The sequence below is a fragment of the Schistocerca gregaria genome, chromosome 3 (genome assembly GCF_023897955.1).
Source record: "Schistocerca gregaria isolate iqSchGreg1 chromosome 3, iqSchGreg1.2, whole genome shotgun sequence".
NCBI lineage: Eukaryota > Metazoa > Arthropoda > Insecta > Orthoptera > Acrididae > Schistocerca > Schistocerca gregaria.
In genome coordinates, this window is record NC_064922.1 from 572,337,775 (window position 1) to 572,361,626 (window position 23,852).

The following is a 23,852-nucleotide window of genomic DNA, read 5'->3' on the forward strand; positions in this document are numbered from 1 at the left end:
AAGGAGGTGCGAAAGAAGAATGGCCTGCAGCACGCGGGCGTGGTCCCGTGAAGGAGCCCTGGTAGTGCCTCAGAGTCCCTAAAAGAACGTGAGAATCACGTTGGGGGCGTTGGGTAACCGGAGGCTAGCGGGAGCTGTGAGCCGAAGCTATTTCGCGTGACTGGTTGCGCGGCTTTGTGTCGTAGGGGAGCAGGCTCAAGCCTTCGGCACTCGGCCGGATACCGCTGGGCGGCTGCACAGTTACGTTCGACCTCTTGCGGTACAGTCAGCGCAGTTGCGATAAACACTGTGTCCGGATGGCGCAGTTGTTAAGGTAGCTGCCTAGTAAGCAGGAGGTCCTGGTTTCGAACCCAGACTCCTTCGGTAGGCGAGCGGTGAGGACTTCTTGTTTGCATCCCGTCGACGGAGTCACGAGAATGTGTAGTTTGTTCACTTCTCCACCGTCTCTAGTATTCGAGTCCGTTGACACTGTCGCTACGCCTCATTCTTACAGAAAAGCCCCCTTCAAGACACCCTTCCAATCAAATCACACAAGACCTATGTAAAACTTCCGTGAGTAGAGGTGTGAAAATTCTCAAGTTCATATCCACTGCGATGACCACATTGAAGTGGTTACAGATGACCATGCAGGACTATGGTTACTCATTCTGAGAGTCCTCGAACTCTCGTCCGGAATTGAGTAGTGACCGTTGATTTCCGATCGTAGAGGACGGTAATTACCGACTAAAAGAAAAATGGAACACCTTCGAGATGTACCCGGCTCTCAACGGCGTCCGAGAAGTAAAAACTGAATTAACAAAACATGTGCCGTCCTGTCTAGTCAAAGATGTGTGTCAGCCGATCGTTGAATAGCCAACACCCTCTGCGATAACGGCATTCCCTCTCCGTTACGTAGGGGTGATATGGTCGACCAACATGGCAGACGGAAGATCACTTGGAAAACAAGGAACGTCAGATGAACACCTGTATCAAGTTTAGGACTGACCAACACCATGACAGAGAACTTCCAGCTTGGTGATGTCATCCTAACTAGAGAATGGAGCTCGACCGACCTCAGCTTTTGTCCCTTTGTGGGATGTGGTGAGGGAGCCGCACACTCTTTCGGACACAGAAACTAACGTTCGCAAGCAGTCACCGAAGAAACAAAAAACGTTTCTGTACACCCTCAGAGGATTGCCTCCTTTGAACATCTTCCTCAGTTGACAACTAGACGGCCGGCGACACAGGAAACATGGATGACACGTGCACTATCTCATCTGTTTCTTACTCTGACTTCGACACAGCGCTTTCTGGTTCCCTGCAAACGAATCACGGTAAAATGCTCGTCACCAATACAAAGCAGGAAATGCCTACGGATGCAACTTTCATCACCCAGCTTGCAAGTGCTCCACCACAGTCACGGTTACTTTATGGACCTTAGGAGGGCGATAGTGAAGAAGATTTTACACTCTCTGTGGTGGAGGAGGGGAGGAGTGTCTCCTCATACACCTCTTTCCCTCTAAAGTAGCAGCAGTCCGCATCTCGTGGTCTCGCGGTTGCGTTCTCGCTTCCCGAGCACGGGGTACCGGGTTCGATTCACAGCGGGGTTATTTTCACTTGCTTCAACATGACTGGGTGTTTGTGTTGTCGTCATCATTTCACCATCATTCATGCAAGTGGAAGATTGGACAGAGAAACGGTTGATAATTTGTACGGGTGCTGATAACCTAGCAGTTGAGCGCCCCACAATCCAAACATCATCATCATCATCATCATCATCATCATCGAGAAGCTGCGGAAACGGCGCGGATACAGTCTCCAGATATCAGGCCACGACCTTAACGGCGACGCTGACGGTGGTCCCCATTGCAGCAGATGATGTACAGACCTATCACTTAGCTTACAAACCGTCAACATTAACAGCATTCGGACACGTACGATGTCGTCGCTACTCCAAGACACACCTATTACAGCAACCATCGACGTTGTCTGCCTCCATGAGATCAACTCGACGATTTCTCGGGTTGTCCTGTTATACAGCTCATGTGTCCCACCCGTCGCAACCTAACACAGACGTTGCATTGCAGTACACCTCAGCGAGGACCTCGAGGCGGGTAAGGAACATTATCTCCCTGCCGCTAGAGGTATTACCATAGTGGTACTACAGGTCCATTTTATCAATGAGCATGACTGTGCTAGAAAATATCGACATTGCTAACGACATCTTACTCTTTCAGGCAAGCACTATGACTTGATGTTAGGGGACTATTTCAATAGCGCCTAGGCGCATAAGTATTAGCTACAGCTTCATTCACTGTGTCCCAAACTTGGGCCACTTTTCAGAGATCTCTCTCTGTTATGAACATGGGACATTCTTCTTCTTTTTCTTCTACTTTTACTGGTGCCATGTCCTGCAGTTTCACAGGGTCGGCATGGTTATGACGGATTTCACAAAGTTCATTTGAAGGAATGGCCAGATGTCCTTCCTGCCGCCACTCCATATGCCCCAGGATAGAATTAGTGTACTCCAGCTGTCTGCATCTAGTGTAATCTATGGAATAGTGCAAACGTGTGGAGATGTCTGTGAGTCGTTTAAATGAGGCGGATCGTGGGGACCAGTCTGGTATTCACCTAGCGGGATGTGGAAAACAGCCTAAAAACCACATCCAGGCTGGCCGGCACACCGGCCGACGTCGTTGATCCGCCTGGCGGATTCGATCCGGGGCGGCTCGCCTACCCATGTCCAGGAAGTAGCGCATTATTACTCTCGGCTAACCTGATTGGTGGTAGATACATGGGAACATGTTCATGGGTATTGGCTGGGATTCATCCATTTTACGAGTCACTCATCTAGTAGCACTGATGGATTCAAGCCTTCCATTCTCTCGTGGTAACAGTGAGTGGAGCGGAGGTGTAGCCTGTAGCCTTCTAGAATCACGAAGCCTATATATGTGCCCTCACCATGGCTGCCAACAGGTGTGGAGCAGCCGACATCCCTGGAAGTTAAACCTCGATCATCTCGCTTCTCACGGTTGTTGGCGCGCCATCAAGCACACATGGAACCGCCTGCCAACGTTTCCTACAGCGATCATTTGATGGATAAACTGCGCCAGACTGGCAGTACGAAAAACCTTGATTATGTAAGGTCACGAGACAGCTACTTGGAGCTGGCGCACCATAGATTTTTACTTCACCGTCCGTCGCGAATGTGCGTCCCTGCAACCCACGCCGGACTGACATACACCATACGGTGACACACATCGTAGTCCACATGCACCGACATCTCGTAGAGACGACTGTCCGAGCGTTAAAACATGACAGAATAGCAACGGAACCAGATCGCGTCGTTCGAGAACATTAACTACAAGGAAGGACACTGATACATGCCATCACTACCGCGAAAGGTCGGCGCCTCATCTCTCAACGTCTGTTCCATAGGCTTATAAACTGAATTATTGTACGAAATTGGAGAAGTTATCGATGTTATAGGTAAAGGAGCGTCGAACAAGTCCCCGTCGAAGTCCTTTTGTGGTTTTACAGAACTTTTTTCAGTACTTATTGCCTCCCAAGTTGACAGACATTCATGTCCCTCGTGGATCCGCTTCCCGCAGCCTTCACAGAAGGAATGATTATACCGTCCACAAACCGACAAGTGGCGCTCAAGTACGTCATAACAGCCAACAGAGACTTCTGCTACATGAAGATATTTGCAGACGGTTAGCGACACATACACGGCCGACTCTGCCTCATGTCATCTCACTAGTTCAGGCTTCCCTAGAGGGCATCAGAAATATCCACAGAGCACAATGTCGATGCCGTGACATAATAGCGTTAGTGAGGACACGCCGTAGCCTACGAGCACTGGCGTCACTAGATTTTAGCCACGTGTACCTCACATCCGTCATCCAACACATTTAGTACCCACAGCAATTCATGCTCCTCCGAGGGGCGGTCTCCGAGGTATTCGTCAACGGGCGTCTCAGGCAGTCCCTTCTGATTTCCATATCGGTGGGTCAAGACTGCACCATGTGGACTTTACTTTAGGCCCTGGTACTGGAAACGCTCGTCTGCAGCCTCCGTCAACGCCTCAGGGTCGAAACGCCCACCTTAAGAGATACAGGCAATTTTTCAGTAAACATTTGTTCTAAAATGCATACCTTAAGAGTTATGAGTAATTGTTCATTAGAAGAGTTGTTTTTCCAAGTAGCGAAGATGAGCACGTGGTGTAAGTCAGTCAGACCCAGGCACAAATAAAGCAGCGTTACCCAGTAAATGTCTGTGGAATACCGACACATACAAGACGCCTTCCTTCCAAGGCAAATTCATCACTGGATTCCGCCATGGGCTCTAAGCTGCCATCGGTGGTGAAGAGAAAGGATATCAGGACAAGAAAATCAATTATATAGCAAAGGATATACTGTTTATTTATAAAATTGAATTTTCAGAGGCCGGATCTCACTTTTATTTGGTGGGAAAAGCTCACACCCAACAACTACAGGTCTTGATTATGTAATTACACTGCTGCAGATTGAAGGTGTTATCTTATTGGAAAAAGTACCTGTGTGCGCTCACCTTAACCCGCAGGGGGCGACTGAGCTAGTGAACAGCGCCACCACTCTAGGTATCAACTTATTGGAAAATGTTCCTGTGTGCACTCACTTTGACCTGCAGGGATCGACTGAGCCACTACCAGAGAATGTCCCACCTCCCCTACCCCTCACCCCCTCCCTCCTGCCCCCCTCCAAGAAAAAATAGATAGCAAAAAGACTCAAAGACTCACTCTATGCAGGAGTTCAAAGATCTCAGAACACGAAATTCAAATCAAAGTCAGTAATGTATTGGACATGTTCTTTGTTCAAATGGCTCTGAGCACTATGGGACTTAACATCTGAGGTCATCAGTCCCCTAGAACTGAGAACTACTTAAACCTAACTAAGGACATCACATGTATCCATGCCCGAGGCATGCCTAGAACCGCTCGGTCACCGCGGTCGTCATATTCTTTGTTAAATCAGTTGTGGGAGGCAGGGTTCCCCCACTTGGGTAGACAAGACTGCACCCATCACACTTGCTCCCCATAACACAGTAACTGTAATCACAACGGAATGGAATGAAATGCAATATAGTAGCCACCATTCAGTGTCTCTCGTTTGCGTGTCTATCGTCAGGGTGCCGCCATGAAAGTCAAAACAGCCCAATGTCTTAGTTACAGATCACATTACTAAATACCATCGACCATGGACAGGATATTGGCCTCCTTTGATCTCGTGGCCCCAAACAAAGCATCAAGTGGTATCATTCTGTTGATCGGCAAATTCCAGGCTCGCTTCATGTCTCTGTCGCTCTCAAGAAGCCACTCCATGTTTGTCTGTGTGAACTAACGTCTCCAAACACGTAGGAGGCTTTCATCTCTCCTTCGAATATAGTATTCCTACTGTCTAATGCTGGAGACAAAGGAAAAGCCGATGATATTTCGATATCATAAATAGTGAGACAAACTATTTGCACTACCCTGTCAGGTTAATTGTTTAACGTTTCACAGGAGTCAAATAGATCTCTTAAAACACTAACTTCCTCCTACAATGATCCTTATTAAAATAAAACATATTTTCAACCTTGGATTATCACACGTAAACATTATGTAAATCAAGTAATGAAATTTCCGCATGAAAGTGACCTAACGCTCAATACACTCCTGGAAATTGAAATAAGAACACCGTGAATTCATTGTCCCAGGAAGGGGAAACTTTATTGACACATTCTTGGGGTCAGATACAGCACATGATCACACTGACAGAACCACAGGCACATAGACACAGGCAACAGAGCATGCACAATGTCGGCACTAGTACAGTGTATATCCACCTTTCGCAGCAATGCAGGCTGCTATTCTCCCATGGAGACGATCGTAGAGATGCTGGATGTAGTCCTGTGGAACTGCTTGCCATGCCATTTCCACCTGGCGCCTCAGTTGGACCAGCGTTCGTGCTGGACGTGCAGACCGCGTGAGACGACGCTTCATCCAGTCCCAAACATGCTCAATGGGGGACAGATCCGGAGATCTTGCTGGCCAGGGTAGTTGACTTACACCTTCCAGAGCACGTTGGGTGGCACGGGATACATGCGGACGTGCACTGTCCTGTTGGAACAGCAAGTTCCCTTGCCGGTCTAGGAATGGTAGAACGATGGGTTCGATGACGGTTTGGATGTACCGTGCACTATTGTGTCCCCTCGACGATCACCAGAGGTGTACGGCCAGTGTAGGAGATCGCTCCCCACACCATGATGCCGGGTGTTGGCCCTGTGTGCCTCGGTCGTATGCAGTCCTGATCGTGGCGCTCACCTGCACGGCGCCAAACACGCATACGACCATCATTGGCACCAAGGCAGAAGCGACTCTCATCGCTGAAGACGACACGTCTCCGTTCGTCCCTCCATTCACGCCTGTCGCGACACCACTGAAGGTGGGCCGCACGATGTTGGGGCGTGAGCGGAAGACGGCCTAACTGTGTGCGGGACCGTAGCCCAGCTTCATGGAGACGGTTGCGAATGGTCCTTGCCGATACCCCAGGATCAACAGTGTCCCTAATTTGCTGGTAAGTGGCGGTGCGGTCCCCTACGGCACTGCGTAGGATCCTACGGTCTTGGCGTGCATCCGTGCGTCGCTGCGGTCCGGTCCCAGGTCGACGGGCACGTGCACCTTCCGCCGACCACCTCACGCCCCACGTGTTGAGCAATTCGGCGGTACGTCCACCCGGCCTCCCGCATGCCCACTATACGCCCTCGCTCAAAGTCCGTCAACTGCACATACGGTTCACGTCCACGCTGTCGCGGCATGCTACCAGTGTTAAAGACTGCGATGGAGCTCCGTATGCCACGGCAAACTGGCTGACACTGACGGCGGCGGTGCACAAATGCTGCGCAGCTAGCGCCATTCGACGGCGAACACCGCGGTTCCTGGTGTGTCCGCTGTGCCGTGCGTGTGATCATTGCTTGTACAGCCCTCTCGCAGTGTCCGGAGTAAGTATGGTGGGTCTGACACACCGCTGTCAATGTGTTCTTTTTTCCATTTCCAGGAGTGAATATGTGGTGTCCCGTATGCGCCCTCCTCCAAAGCAACGTTTCAGTAAACATATCTGGTGAAAAAAATCTTGACGATAACATAAACATGCTATCACGAAGCACACCACACACTGCTGACTGCAGGCTAGCCCTGTCTGCGCCGGCTGCGAGAGAGAGAGAGAGAGAGAGAGAGAGAGCGTGACCCATACAAGAACGCATGCGTGCATGCTATACAACTATAGGCAATAATAAACTGAGTAATCGGTCATTTCACGTCACTTGTTTCACTTTCACGTCACTTTTTAAGTGTTACAGACTTCTTAAATTGATGCTCTACATTACATTTGGAAGGAGGGAGGAAGTTTCTACTGCGTGATAGAATAGAACCAACAGAAAATACCGCTGCAATGCATTGAGAAGCACCAAACATGACATACTTAAGCCACGATCCAACCAGTAGCCATAAGCTGTCACGGCTAGATGCTGGAGAGACCTGAGTAACACTCGCACACCTCACACACTCCTGTCCCGAGGTCCACAAGCAGGGCGCCTGCCCCCGTGTACACCGCCAGCAGTGGGCCAGTGAAAGCTTCTGCCGCGGCCACAGTCGCACTCGTGCACGCGCACGTATGCCACTGCGTCATAATTTTGGAAAGGCAGTCCATTTCATTGGTCACGTAAGGAAGAAGGAGAGGGAAATTTATTTTAACAAGCTACTGCAGTGGCGGGAGAGCGTAACCTCTGTTATCTATTGGCTCTTGTATTATGTAACATGATTGTTGGACACTGGCGAATGAGAAGCTGGCTGCTGGTTACCAAGTGCTGGACGTCGGCCGCGCGGCGGCAGCTACTCTGCGGCAGGGCTCGCGCCTCGTGTTGACAGTGCAGTCTGTTGTGCTCTGATTGCTGGCAGCCGAGGTGGGGCAAGCCTGAGTCCACTCACTATTCATTTTCTTAGTGTGTTTAAGCATTTCGATGGCCTCTCTGATTTTGCGTTTCGTCATAACCGGCTACTTGGCCAACACAGCTATTTCTTTTCCGCAATCATGCTGAAGTCCTGCCAATGCAGGTGTGTTGCGTTCCCTGGACTAATATAGCGCTCGTGTTCCCGAATGCGCGTTGCTATTGGCTTGCCAGTCTCTCCAATGTATACCTCTCCACATTCGTATTCCACCTTGTACACGCCTGCAGCGTGAAATGCATCCACCTTGTCCTGAATGGAGCCTAGCACGTCCTGTATTCTGCGATCGCTATAGAAGACTGGCTGCACCCCAAACCGGAGAAGGTGTTTGCCTATTCGGTCAGTGACATTTTTCACATAAGGTAAGCGCATGGTGGCAACAGTTTGTCTCTTTCTTAGTTATCTTGCTTATTTGTGTTCGTCTACAAGAATGTGTGGCTCGACTTATGGCTGTAGCCATTGACTAGAAATGTTGTTATGTGAAATGCAACGCTGTTACCGTCCCGATGTAAGAAATATATCTCCAGCGCATGGCATACATTCACATTGGAGGTTTCTCGACGGTAAACTATGGTGACAACTGTAAAATGAAAAAACTACTTCCTTAAAACATCGATTCTTTGTGATACATGCATAATATAGCTTTCCACAGGTAAATAGCGCACACTGTTCACATCCGGTCACGGTTCAGAAATTATCGTATGTTCGCATCAGTCCTATATAAAAAGATCGTGAGTAACGCATAATGCCTCTTGCAAAGAAAGAGACACACGCATAACAGCGGTGTGTGACAAGTGAAACTATACGTCACGTCGCCACTAACTCTGTAAACAGGACATCTGTAAGCAGATGTATACACAGGGATTGCAGTACCTCACAAACACCTGATGTTACCTTAAAATCACTGTAGTTATGAAACTGAATACATGATTTTATATTTTATGCCAAAGAAGTGGCAGGGAAGTGTAGTACGTCACATAAATATTCGTTTGTCAAGAGGAATTTGTCTAAACAGGATGGACATGTTTCATCACACATAAGATGGAAGTACTCTGATGACTGAGAGATCTGCTGTTAATGATCGTAAATAGGCAATGCTCTAAGTCACACACAGAACACGCAGTTTATATAACTGCAGTTTATGTCGCACAACTGATAAATTCCCACAGAACAACTGAAAAAAATGGTCAAATGGCCGGCAGCAACAACACTCTCTCTCTCTCTCTCTCTCTCTCTCTCTCTTTCTCTCTCTAGAATGCGTCATCAATCTACCATTAAATCATACCTCGCTACAACTCCATCTCAAATGATCACTTCATCCAGTCTCTGTCATCCGTTAATGCAGATGCAAGTAAGTTTATAGGCAGTTGGTTCTCTGTTTTTCCACGAAAGCATCAAAGACAGCAGTCAGCTCGTGTGTATCATATTATCTCACTAGACATACAGCAGAATGTTGCCTCGGGGAAAAAATGACTATTTCCCTGGTTCCCGGTGTTTCCACGTCACATGTCAACGTTTTCTCATATTGGGTTCCTCTTGATGTTGCATACTAGTTCGCACGAACGAGAATTGTTCAGCACCAATCAGAAGAAATGCAAGTACTCCCTCAATTTCCACGCATTTCGACATATTTTCCCTCAGGTTAAACGTATTTTCCGTCATTTTTCAAAAATTTTTCGGGTTTATGTCACTTCTACGCATGTTAGGATCACCTCTCTTCTCGTTCTGTATTATGAAATTGCTTGTAAATGTATTACAGTTACCAACACTTAGCACAAATGCACTATTTTTTGAGTGTGGCGGCATAGTATATAACAGTACTCGCATGCAACCAATCATCTCCAGCCACATATTCTACAGTTACAATGCATTGCTCTGTTTTCTGTATGTATGTGTTACGGATGGCTCGATGGCAGCCCCTCCCCCTTCCGCCCCCCCCCCCCCCCCCTACATAGAACACATCTCTGGACGTAACACGTGGTTGTTCCACCTTCGAGCCCTATCCGAGATGTGACGTAGTGTGGATCCGCCTCTGAACATTGCTCTGGATATAATGTGCAGCTGGTCAATCTTATATTTACAATTTCTCTGTGCTGTTACCTTAAGAGACTTCGTATTGGGCGAGACATTTGGTTACCTTAAGAGAGAGCTCCAAAGTGAGAGGGCGTCCTGTTATGAGCCAAACAAGAGTTTAACGTTCTAGTCTTGTGATGCATAACATGAGAGAGAATGGAAGATTTTTTTCTACCTGATGAAAGAATACTTAGCCGGCCGCTGTGACCGAGCGGTTCTAGGCGCGAACGCTACGGTCGCAGGTTCGAATCCTGCCTCGGGCATGGATGTGTGTGATGTCCTTAGGTTAGTTAGGTTTAAGTAGTTCTAAGTTCTAGGGGACTGATGACGTCAGCTGTTAAGTCCCATAGTGCTCAGAGCCATTTAAATCAAACCAAAGAATACTTAGAGGAAGTGTGGGTAGTAAGTGCAGTAGTGATATTTACTCAAGTGGTATAACCTTGCCTCCTACAAAATGAGTAAACAAATAATATGTATCAATATATTATTGACTTTGGTTTGAATTTCGTGTTGTGAGATGTTTCTTGTCCAGCAGAGTGTGAGTCTTTTTCCTACATATGAGAAAAACCCAGTTGCCACACTGTCAAACGTCGCTGCTGAATCTACGTACGGTCCTAATGCTGCTGACATCAAAAGTTCCTCCCGTTTCCTTTCCTTTCTCCCCCCCCCCCCCCTCCACTTTCAATTAACATAATGCGTATCACTGCTGCGGATTCTACGTGGTGCTTGTTCTTTCGAACATGTCGGAAAGAACATTCTCGCAGTTATTAAGCCACACCACGTATACTTTAAACTTATGCCATCATACTGCAAGCTCACCGATCGTACTTGATATGAAAATAAAGAGCAACAATTCTAAATACTCATTTATTTTCGTTCGACAAGGTTGTATAAGGGACGATCAAAAAATTTCCGTTCCAAAGCCACTCTAGTACCAAGTGTACACGGCAGAGCTTATGTACGCACATACCCGCACTGGAATCGCAGAAATCTTCAAATGTGTGTGAACTTCTAAGGGACCGAACTGCTGAGGTCATCGGTCCCTAGACGTACACACTACTTAACTTATGCTAAGAACAACACACACATCTATTCCCGAGGGAGGACTCGAACCTCCGGCGGGAGAGGCAGCGCAGTCCGTGACATGGCGCCTCAAACCGCGCGGCCACTCCGCACCGCGCTGGAATCGCGTGGGTTTGCATATACGCTGCGGTAGCGCCCTCAGAGAGAAACTTTTTTGTCGCCCTGTATTACCATAATCAGACCAAGATCCTGAAATTCAGTATCGTCAAGACGGGTCACAGAAGCAACACTGAATTTTGGTCCGTCTCTTATGGAAACAACTGCTTTTTAAACACTCAAACATGTTCCAACATAATTGTGCCATCTTCAGTGAGCACTTATATTCAGGTGTGAAATATACAACATGTTTTAAGTAATTATTATTCTAACACAAGTAGCATTGAAAAATGTTTGTTTATTGTGATTATTACGATACTTCCTAGAATGTTAGGTAGTGTAGGAATGTTTTTACATATTTGGATACTGATAGCTTGCAATATGCAGATACATTATGTTATTGGGGATCTGACTGGCGAATTAATAAACCAGTTTATTTATAAATGCTATTTTGTTGCTCGGAAAGATTTGGTGATTTTACTATGGATTTTTCTACTGTCATGTTTGCAATAACTGTACTCAGTATCTGTACTCATCTATACGCTCATAGGTTGGGAGAAACACACATTAATACGATGTAGGTTTTGAAGGAACTCCACTCTCAAATTATAGTTTTGATCTTCAGAAAACACAAAACAAGACATTTATGTAGCTGCTCTTCTCTATAAACCATATATTTAATATAGTGCTATCTGGTACAAGTCGCATAATATAAGATTGGTCAGATTAGTGCCTTGTAAGCAACCTCCCGTGTAGACTGATCACATTTTCCCAGTATGCTACCAAAGCATCGCCTCCGACTTAGCATATGTGAACGTTGCGTATCATATCCCTGCAAACTGTTTCGCCCTGGCATAGGCATGAGTTGACTGTTTCCATTCGACACTTACGGATATATTCACATTAAACCAGGATTTTTGGGTTTGTAAAGTGCATAGTTTCACATTTATGAATATTTAAAGCCCATATTTGCACCAGATTGATATAATTTTCATAGTCTAAAATATCTTGTTTTATTCTTCATGTTACATTACTTATGAAAGAAGATGGTGAGCAAATTTCTTTGATATCATCTTTTTATGTCGAAATCCAATTATCACACTTCAAGGACATATCACTTATTCCAAATATATGAAGACTGAACTGTGTTACTTCACACGGTATGCCAGAGGTACCATTTATCACGGTGTTGATACAAACCCCTGAAACACTTACGTAATTTGTAGGCTGTATTGCTTTTACAAATATTTCATACACTCTGTATTTGTTGCCTGTCGGTACGAGAACAACAAGTTCGTTTTAGTTATCAAATGATTTACCAACACTTACAATTTTATCTTTCAGGTCCTAAGTGCACTGTTGGATGCTGGAGCACAAGTTGATGCACAGGACACAGAAGAGTCAACAGCACTGCATGTTGCTGCAGCCTACAACAAAGTTGAAGCTGTGAGGCTACTACTGCAACATGGCTGCAATGCGGATATCGAAGATTACAGAGGAGATACACCACTTGCTGTAGCCGCCAGAGAGAAGCATTTCGAAGTGAGTTCCGTGTCGCAGTAATCCAGGAAGTTTTGTACAGAATGAGAAAAACCTGGAAGCACATACAAATTCCCTAGTTTACTTACCAACTTGTTTGGCTTGTTTCTTTACATACACGTCCACAGTTCAAAACTGGTTCAAATGGCTCTGAGCACTATGGGACTTAACTTCTGAGACCATCAGTCCCCTAGAACTTAGAACTACTTAAACCTAACTAACCTAAGGACATCACACACCCGAGGCAGGATGCGAACCTGCCACCGTAGCGGTCGCGCGGTGGCTGTAGCGCCTAGAACCACTGGAGCACTCCGGCCGGCACGTCCACTGTCCTATGCAATGTGTTCACAGTTCTTACTCGACTGTCACACGTCTTTATATTAGGAAATGGTACGCTGAAAGTACTTGCCTGTATTTAATGATATTTCCTGTTTGATACATTTAAAGGATGCTTCTTATGCCTGATTTTGTTGTGAAACCCTCTAAAAATCCTCTAAAGGAAAGTCCACGTCTGCAGATGGTATCTGTTTCGTACTCTCATTTCAGCAAGCACCTGCAGAGATGAAAATGTGTGTGCGAAATGTGAGTATTTTTGTATCTTTAATAACGAATATTTTACAAATGTTAAAGTATCCGTCCAAAGCTGGTGACATAAAGGCTGCGAGCGCACTGCAGAGTGATTAGTAACAATATAAAAAGCAACCAGCAGGGTACCTATGAAAGGTGATATACATTAGGACCCATGCAAAAGAACCGTGGTGAGTGGCGCTGTGTCACTTCGGATTTTACAGTTATGGGCGGACACAACTAGCTATGAACAGCAAGGGTAAGATACAAGCAACATGTATCTGTTGCCTAAGGATAAGGTCATGTGAAGAACGAACATAACCCTCCGGGCATCTCTGTCCGGATTCGATCAGTTTAAAGTATCCTAAAGGGTGTCAACGCTGTGGGCCCTGTAGTGTTATATGGTGCCCTGAGCGGTGTTGCCTCTATCTTTCGTCTCACACTGCCACGGCAGCAACTGCCATTTCCATAACGTACTACTGATTTCCATATAAGTGCATTAGAACCGCACTAACTTCGTGGAAATATTCGCCGACCGGTGTGGCCGAACGGTTCTAGCCGCTTCAGTCTGGAACCGCGCGACCGCTACAGTCGCAGGTTTGAAACATGCCTCGGGCATGGATGTGTGTGATGTCCTTAGGTTAGTTAGGTTTAAGTAGTTCTAAGTTCTAGGGACTGATGACCTCAGATGTTAAGTCCCATCGTGCTCAGAGCCATTTGAACCATTTGGAAATAGTTCCTTGGAACATTAACGAAGCAACAGCAAACGCAAATTGTCTGCCTGTGCTTCGCGTTCATAACCATTTTGAATTTATTTATTTATTAGTGCTAAAATCTACTGAATTAATATCTTTTGTATCTATGAGAACCAAGAACTTTTCAAACCTGCACCTACTGCCTATTGCCCCTTCATTGCTGAGATACTGCTGATCTGGGAGTTTTCAACTACTACTAACTGAGAAGGACACGCATAGAAATGGTAGAGAACTTGTCAGTGAAGGGCTAAGCTCCCGAGTTCGGTTCTCGGTCCGACACACAGTTTTATTCTGTCGGGAAGTTTCATACCAGCGCACACTCCGCTGCAGAGTGAAAATATCATTCAGGACACACTTGGCTTGGTCTTTTTTTACATTTGTGTTTAACGTGGACATGCTGAACAGTAATGGCTCCGAATTTATTATGTAAAAACTCTTAAGGTTTGTTAAATATAGCAAATGTTATTGAAATTCTACGTATTTATTCTTTATGTCTAAATATTTACTTCACAACATAGTCACCCTGGCGATGAATACCTTTCTGTCAGCAAGAGATCAGTTTGTTGATACCGTCACTTTAGAATGTTGGGCTTTCTTGACGGAGACACATTCTCACCTGTTTTTGCACCGCTTCGTCACTATCTAAATGAAGTCACAGAAAGTGTTCTTTAAGTTTTGGAAACAGGTGAAAATCGAATGGGACCAACTCGGGATTGTATAGAGGATGATCGACGATAGTGAACCCGAGGCATCACTTTGTACCAGATCTCACTGCGCTCATGTGCCGTCTGTCATTGTAATGATGAAGGAGAGGGTGCTCTATGTGTGGATCAAGTTTTCGAATTCGAAATTGGTTTACCATACGCTGTTTCTCACGAACCGACAAAAGCACGTGACACACCGCCATGATACACGCAACAGTTCAGAGCCCTTCAGCGGCAGAGGGTTGCGGATATATGGACATGAAGAGTGAAGACGTGGTATGTTAATAACGTTTGTTTTGCTTAGGAAGCTTTAAGAAATTATACATCGAAAATTAGGAGGCATTAATTTTCAGCACACCTCCGTACATTGGAAACTATGTGCTTAATCATCTCATTTATATAGCATCTAATCTATTCAAAGCATATTGGTATGAATTATATATGGTGTTTTCTTTCGGGTGGAAAGATTAATACGTTTCGTGTGGTCCAGTACTTAATTATGCTATGTATATCTGTTCGTGTGAGAAGGCGATTCTTTCAAACTCACTTCCCAGCACTGGAACGTTTGCCCTTGTGCTTTATTGATAATTGCTCTGTACGCTAATCTTGACTGAAAATGGGGTCTTTTATATTTGAATATTAGTTGAAACGAGTAGAATCTGTGGTAACAATGCTGACTCTCATTTTTCTTTTCTGGTTAATAACTCCACTTCTGTGATGTTGTTTAGCAGTCTTTCTGCGAGGGCATACCAGGAACATTTTGAGTGAATTTTGTAATTCTGTTGTGAAGTTTACACCTTCTTTTTATGTCAACGTTGTACCAACATATTTAAATATTTTTTATTTGTCTGGTATGAAAATCTGTATTTACCGATTTGTTTGTTGACTTACGCCAATGTTTATTTCTAAGCTCGTTCGCTCACATAACAGTTCTTTATTTATGAAGTTTCTCCCTATATGAATTTCCGTATTTACTCTGTTGCGCAACCCACATATTAAGACTATTTCGCTGGAATGCTGATCAATGCGACATCTGCCGTCTCCGAGTTGTAGACTACAACGTTCCAGTAAATTCTAGAATATTCGAAAACATTCGATGACATTCGCAAATATTCGTAAAATCTCGGGAACGTTATAGGAAAATCTCAATCTTTACCCTTGAAACGTATGAGGAGCGCTCAACAAGTAATACACCACGTTTTTTCAAAGCAGGTTCGTTTTATTCTGGATTCCAGTACACCATAATATTTGTCTCCCTTTTCACTATGTTTCAACGTAATCTCATTTCATGCGACGGTCTCACGTCACATTACTGGGAGCGAGATTTTTTTCAAACTGTGGCATCCTTGAGCCCCCGGTTCGCGATGTACGCTCACCGGTTGATGGCTGACGCTACAGATCTCACTTTATTAATAATTATAGTACAGGGTTACATCACCAGTTAGAGTTACATCCTCAGCAAGTACACCAAGTCCTTTCATCCATATATGTATTTTTCATCATTACTAACTTTACGACAGGAGCGGGTATACAATGTAAAAGGCATATTACTATTTACGTAACTAGGTCTAGACTGGGACTTAGCATATATTCCACAATGACAGGTCTTGTAAGCGATGACATCTCGGTTGGCGAAAGATTCGAGTCTAGGTAGAGACGCATTCTCTCATCGGACGATAGCTATAGTAAGCCATCCACTGCCAGTACTCCCTGTGCTAACGTCAAGACAAAAATTTGTCCATTCAGTATAACACTTTGTGCGGTTCCATTTGTGCCAAGTTTATTTTAGAGGCTTATTAAGTGTTGTAGACAGGCATGCGGTGGCGACGTTGACGATACACACATCGACGAGGCACAGTGGTTCAATGCTGTTGCAGATAGAGCTCACAGCGGAATGATTTCGATGGCGTGCAGTGCCCGCTTATATAGGAAGCGAACGACCTTGGTTACATAACGCCAGCTTCTTAGTGCATCTCGCCACCATCCACGTACTGCTTGCCACGGAGTGCATCCTTCATGCCAAGTTGGTTAAATAGGCGGAAGTCGGAAGGTACCAGGTCCTGACTGTGAGGTGGATGAGGAAGAACGGTTCAATGAAGTTTCGTAAGCTCCTCCGCGGTGCGCACACTTGTTGTCATGGAGAAGGAGAAGTTCGTTTTAAGTTTTATGACAAGGAACACGCTTGTTTCTTCAGTTCCCTGAGGGTAGCACAATACAAAACAGAGTTGATCTTTGGGCAATGAGGGAGAACATCAAAGGGAAGAAGTCTCTCAGACTCCCAGAAGATCGTCGTCTTGACTTTAGTGGCTGAGTTTGTGACTTTGAACGTTTTCTTGGTGGAGAGGTGATGTGGTTCTACTCCATGGATTGCCATTTTGTTTCCGGTTCAAAGCGATGAACCCATTCTACAAAAAAAAAAAAAATATCACGATCTGCTTCGTAGCGCACAAGCAATTCCGCACATGTGGTCCTCCGTTGCTCTCCGCGTTCTTCAATTAGGCTGCTAGGAGCCCAGTGGGCACACACCTCTGAGAACCCCGACTGGTGGACGAGTGTATCAGCACTGCCAACAGAGACGTCCGGCTGAGCTGCGAGGTTTAAGACTGTGACCCGTCGATCAGGTCGATTAAGTGTGTGTGCACGTCCCAACACTGCACGTGTCGCAGTTCATCGCGGCCGGCCGGTACGCGAGAGATCGGAGTGGTTTGCGCGACCTTGATGCCTTGATGACAGACGCCTCTCCCAAGGACTGACCGTGCTTTTGTTGACTGACTACAGGTGCTTATGATTATCTGAGACATTCCAGTTTCCCGTCAAAAGAAACTGACGACAGGAAATAACACCTCTCTGCCTGGAAAGAAACCTGAGCTCCAACCTGTTCAAGAAAAGAATGGGTCAATGATGAATGTAGCCGTGCACTCACACCGAACGGTGACACGTCCACCATACAGAGGAACTTCGTGCACAGTGACTGGCTGTGAAGATTCCCACTCTTGGCCATTCTGTGCGTTCACCTCACCCGTCATAGAAAAATGAGCTCCGTCTGACCATAGGATGGACGAGGGCCAGCCCTCGTCAACTCCAATCCTTGGGAGAAACTGGACAGCGAAGTCAACACTTCCTTGTACAGTACGATATGGATCATGTGCAAATACCATTTCAGAATGGTTCGAAGTACCTCCTGTACAGTGAACGCTGCACGCAGCGTTGTCTGCCATAGCAACAGTGGTTTCATCAATCATCTGTGGCGCAACCGATCGTCGGCCTCTTCCCGTGGCGACGTCCCGTTCTACAGTTGTTTCGAACTTCATTATCATGCTCCGCACAACAGGTGCAGAGAGAGGACCCTTCCGTAATTCTTTCAGCTAGTGATATTCTCGAATTGCAGCCTCAGCGTTACTGTTATTTTGATAATGGAATTTTACCAATAATGACCTGCTCCTTTTGTCGAAGCTAATGTTGATACATTAAGAAGCGCACTGCAACTGGTCAGATGTGCGAGGCTGTGAATCACAAGTACTGATCACGGCACCTGGAGGCCATAGTTGGAACTTGGCAGTGGCACTGTGATGCATGGGCATCATGGACCCCATACTCTGCACAATAACGCTATCAAACCTGGTACTCGTAAGGTAATTAGTTTATGTGTTATAATGTGTTAAATAGGGGTAGTTTAATGGCACACATCAAAAATTTTTTGCATCACCCCGGTTTCCAGACCTCCTGCAGATAGATGTTGACTGTGGATATTGTATCACAGACACAGTCTCTTTGACTGTTCAGAGATGTCACTAAACCCAACCATAGATGTAAACAACCGTAGATGAGTAGCGCCTATTAGACGGAGGAGTCCGACAGCCGATCAGTTCCTGCCATTACAACAGGAAGGATGTACACGGCTCGTGTTGTCTGTAGTTCAACCATACGGTCGATACTGCAGTTCGATCGCGTCCGCGTTGTTATTTTGTGCCAGTGAGGGCTCTCAACAAGGGAAGTGCCAGGCATCTCTGAGGGAACCAAACCGATGTTATTCGGACATGGAGGAGATAGAGATAGGAACTGTCGATGAAATGTCTCGCTCAGCCCCCCAAGAGCTACTACAGCAATGGATGACCGCTACCTACTGGTTATGGTCGGAAGAACCCTGACCCCCAACGCCACCATGTTGAACAATGCTTTTCATGCAGCCTCAGGACATCGTGTTACGACTCAAAGTGTTCGCAATAGGCAGCATGATGCGCAACTTAACTCCCGAAGTCCATCGCGAGGTCCATCTTTCCAACCACGACACCATGTAGCGCGGTACAGATACACCCAACAACATGCTGAATGGACCGCTCAGGATTGGCATCACGTTCTCTCCACCGATGAGTGACGCATATGCCTTCAACCAGACAATCGTCGGAGACGCGTTTGGAGGCAATCTGTTCAGGCTAAACACCTTAGACACACGGTCCAGCGAGTACAGTTAGGCGGAGGTTTCCTGCTGTTTTGAGGTGGCATTGTATGAAGCGGACGTACGCCGCTGGTGGTCATGCAAGGCACCGTAACGGCTGTGCGATACGTGAATGCCATCCTCCGACTGATAGCGCAATTACATCGGCAGCATATTGACGGGGAATTTCTCTTCACGGACGACAATTAGCACACCTATCATGTACATCTTGTGAATGACTTTCTTCAGGATAATAACATCGCTCAACTAGAGTGGCCAGCATTTACTCCAGATATGAACCCTATCGAACATGCCTTGGATAGATTGAAAAGGACTGTTTAAGGACGACGTGAAAGCCGACCGGAGTAGCCGAGAGGTTCTAGGCGCTACGGTCTGGAGCCGCGCGACCACTACGGTCGCAGGTTCGAATCCAGCCTCGGGCATGGATGTGTGTAATGTCCTTAGGTTACTAAGGTTTAAGTAGCTCTAAGTTGTAGGGGACTGATGACCTGGGATGTTAAGTCCCATAGTGCTCAGACCCAATGGAACCATTTTGACCCACCAACCACTCTGAGAGATCAACTCCGATTCGCCGTTCAGGAGTGGGACAAACTGGACAAACAATGCCTTGATGAACTTGTGGATAGTATGACACGACGAATACATGCATGCACCAATAAAAAGAGGACGTGCTACTGGGTATTTAAGGTACTGGTGTTAACAGCAGTCTGGACCAGGACCTCTCAAGGTTTCACTATGTGGTGGTACAACATGCAATGTGTGATTTTCATGAGCACTGAAAGGGGCGGAATCATGTTTATGTTGATCTCTAGCCCTATATTCTATACGGGTTCCTCAACTCTCGGAACCGAGGTAATCGAAAACTTCTTTGGTGTGTGTACAACCACACGGTAGCACAACGATGAAAATAACCTGCTGTTAAAAGCACCCTAAATCGCTTTCTACAGACGACGTTAATGTTTCATAATCAGCAAAATTTTAACTCCAAAATGTTGGTTTTCGTAGCACCGGTTGAAGTAACTGACGAAAGCCAAAAATAAGCACTGTCAGTGCCGTCACATCCATATATTCTAACTTTCACCATGAAACTGTCCTTGACGTACCTTCACTATCAAACTGTAATAGACCAGGTCCAGAGTCTGCAATTTCTTTGTCGATCCACTTGAGAGGCACGCAAACAGCCAGTCAGCGGTCTAAAGCCGATACACGTAGACCAGACTCGCTCATCCCAGACTAACTGAAAAATACTGCTAGTATCTTATTTATAGGTATCAAATGTGGGTTCTTTCAGTAGTAGGCAAAAAGTGAATAATAATTAAATAAACAGTTTAAGTACTTGCAAAATCTACAAGGAAACTCAAAATATAGCGCGTCTTTATGGTACAAGAGATAAAAATGAGAGTTCCATTTTAAAATACGTACGTAAAGGTATTGTCATAAAGGTTTAACTATCAAGTTGAAAACTTTGAGTTAAACGTAACTTTTAATTAACAAAAACTACGATTAAATAATGGTTTTAACAACGAACAACATGAAGTCTATTTCATGTACTAAATTAAAATCAGAGGAATGCTTCAATGATCGATCTTTGAGTAGCAACAAATTCCCTAAAACCTATGTCTATTGGCTTTAGCCTTCGGAGAAAAAAGCCTACGTTCCACGGCTTTGTCCCAAATAGTTCCTTTCTTTTCATCTTGTAAGTTTATGAAGTTCTCAGTACTTGGTTGTTGTTACCGACCAGCCCCAACAGATGGCTCTGACGTGGTACCATTATAAAACCCGATGTACGTGATGTATTCAGACTTCCATTTCTCATCCCGTAACATTTACCCGTACTACAACAAAATATCAACAAAGGTGTTAGTATTTTCACAGAGAATACTATAAAATAACATTGTGTTATTGTAACTTTTTTTGTGACATACCTTTCACCCTTTCAGACCCACTGACTACAATTATGTACATTAAATTTTCCTTTCGCTTTGTTGGAACAGAAAAACTTCTCCCCAGTGGAAACCCCCTGTACACATTTCTGAATGTTCAGTATTTTCATCATGTACAAGTGTTGTCAACTGTTGGGCTTCAGTAGAAAAATATCAGCTAGTGTAGCAGCACACAGCAGATTTTAAACGGCAGAATATACAGGAGCGGTTGGTTAGCTATATTTCACTGTATGAGTGAATATTATGATTATTGCTGTAGTGCATGATAATGAATGAACAGTTTATTTATTAAAACAATGAATATTTCAAAATAAGTTATTTTTAGTCCATATAAAGAAGCCAAGTGTGCAAGCATACTTTGAGAACCATTACATATTTTTATATAAATCTTGCATCTAAAATCATTAAAGAATCACCTAAGGCAATTACAGCATGTAAGAAAAATTTTCTTCCTCCAGAAAAATTCAGGTCTGAAAGAGTTTAAAAAAATTGCAAAGCTCAATCAAATGACTTACTCAAGAGCTCCAGGGTGTCACAATTAGTCTGTCACAGTTGCGAGTATTATGGTTATTCTGGCGTACGAGAAATTCAGCCGGATGTCTTTTTCCAGTATAGTTGCGTCTCTTGCAGATTGTGGAAGCAATGGCCGCCGCAAACCTGCGAAGTCCAAGGAATGATGACTGGACATGTCTGCAGTGGGCCGCCGCCTGTGGAAGCACCAAGGTAAGTCGGCTTCAGCCCACCGCCTACCACTCTAGACAGGATTTCTTGAGACGCTGCGTCCTACTTCCGATTTATATTTTCGGTAAATTTCATAGTACATAACAACCCATCGCGTTCGGAGGCGACTGAATAAGAGGATGGTGACAATATTGCCCTAGAGATAACAGGGCTTGGATGTGTTTAGTCCTCCCGTCATTTCGTCCCCGGCTCGACAAGAATTCAAGAATGGGATTTAGAAGTATGGGGCCGAGTAGATGGTAGTTAACCACAAATGCTCTTTACCATCCTTTTGCAGTGGATATCACGAAATTTACTATTTCGCTTGAACGCCGGCGGTAGCGGCTGGCTGTGAGAGTTGGTAGTTAAATTTTGTAGTCAGGCAAAGCAACGGAAAAACTGTCTCTTTAACAATTCTGCAGTCAACAGTCATGACGTCATTGGATAACTCTCACAACTGCTGCTACTCGATTGCTGAAGGAGCTGTCTAGCAAATATGGCGACTTACTGGTTCTATAAAATATTTTCAGCGTTATACCGTATTTGAATTACAATGCCAAATAGACATAAAAATCACCACTTCCGTTGTAGGGCTTTTTAATTTGTATTCACGACCGGATACGGGCTAACAAATGCCCATCACCAGGTGCAGTTAGCGAAAGAAATAACGGAAGTGAGTTGTAGGTAGGGGGGTCCCACCCCAATTTTGATATCAAATTGATATACTAATAAATTAAATGGATTAATTAATTGACCCTCACCCCATTCCCTATGACGCCGTGCTTTTCCCTTAGTTGGTACGTGGGCGCCCCCCCCCCTTTCCACCCACCCCTATCCGTCCCCCTTCCCCACCTATCCTAGTGGTGCGAATTTCGAATTTTGGTAGGGATTTCTTTGTCCCAAGGCTGTGCTGATGTCCCGTCACCTCCTTCCCTCGCCTCCTCCCATAACTGGGAATTGTCTGGAAATTGAAATATCGGTGGGAATTTTTTTCCTCCGCTCACGTAATCAAAATTGGCAGCAGTGGTTCGGTCTATGCTATGCTCTGATCTGGAAGCATTGCTATGTGTTAGAGCAATGACATGAATGTGAGGGATAGAGCAGCTTTCAGTAGCTGTACTACACATACGCATTTGAAGGAGGACTGTCTACTAAGGGATGGAAGAAGTATTCAGTTCAGCATATTATGACAGTGCAAGGGATTGAGCCAAGATGCATGTTGCAACCTATGAATGCTTATATACATGCGCAAACTTCCGAGATATTCCACATGAAGCTTTCATTCTTTTTTGCTGTGCGGAATGTGTTCTATTGAGGAGCTGTTGGTGTCTGACTGGGAGGACTTTAACAGATATGTTGCCCGTTAGCCAAGAGCCGAGGACTGAGCCCATAACCTGCTACATGCAGAGTGGAAGGGAGTTACACTGAATGAGTGCATGGAAAAGAAGAGGATTATTCTTCAGCAGATAATGGTTATACAACGGAATGGTATCAAGATGCATTCTGCAAGTTGGACAGACCGATGCTGCTGTTGTAACTGCCTGTCAGTTTTTAAATTCACAGTCAGTTTTCCACCTCACGAGAGACGTCTGCCTCTAATCCAGAGGGCTAAGCGACTGATCCAGTTCACAATTATGCTACCAGAGGCCCTTGAAATTGGCAGTAACCAATAGGAACGCAGCAACTGATCACATTTGGGATACAAGGCGGCCCTGCAGCTCTGCAGCCTTAGTTGTAATCAGTATGGAGCTACAGCCAAGATCGTCCTGTGCTCCCCAGCCACAACAGCAGCAGAACAGCACGAAACCACGGTAGCTTATGTACCTCTTGATTAATGTCTGTGTGAGGAAGATGAAGTCTTTGTGCTGCTATCATCGCTTGTGACATTTTTATTCTTTGCTCATCAGTGGATGC

At 45.3% G+C, this 23,852-nt stretch overlaps 1 protein-coding gene across 1 annotated transcript in view; it reads left to right on the forward strand.

The window, feature by feature from the left end:
* The window catches only part of LOC126355974 (uncharacterized), a 626,068-nt gene that overhangs the window by 238,114 nt on the left and 364,102 nt on the right, over positions 1-23,852 (forward strand). Inside the window, exons 8-9 of the mRNA XM_050006583.1 lie at positions 12,599-12,796; positions 21,849-21,941. Of these exons, the coding sequence (XP_049862540.1) occupies positions 12,599-12,796; positions 21,849-21,941 (291 nt within the window). The remainder of the gene's footprint in view (positions 1-12,598; positions 12,797-21,848; positions 21,942-23,852) is intronic.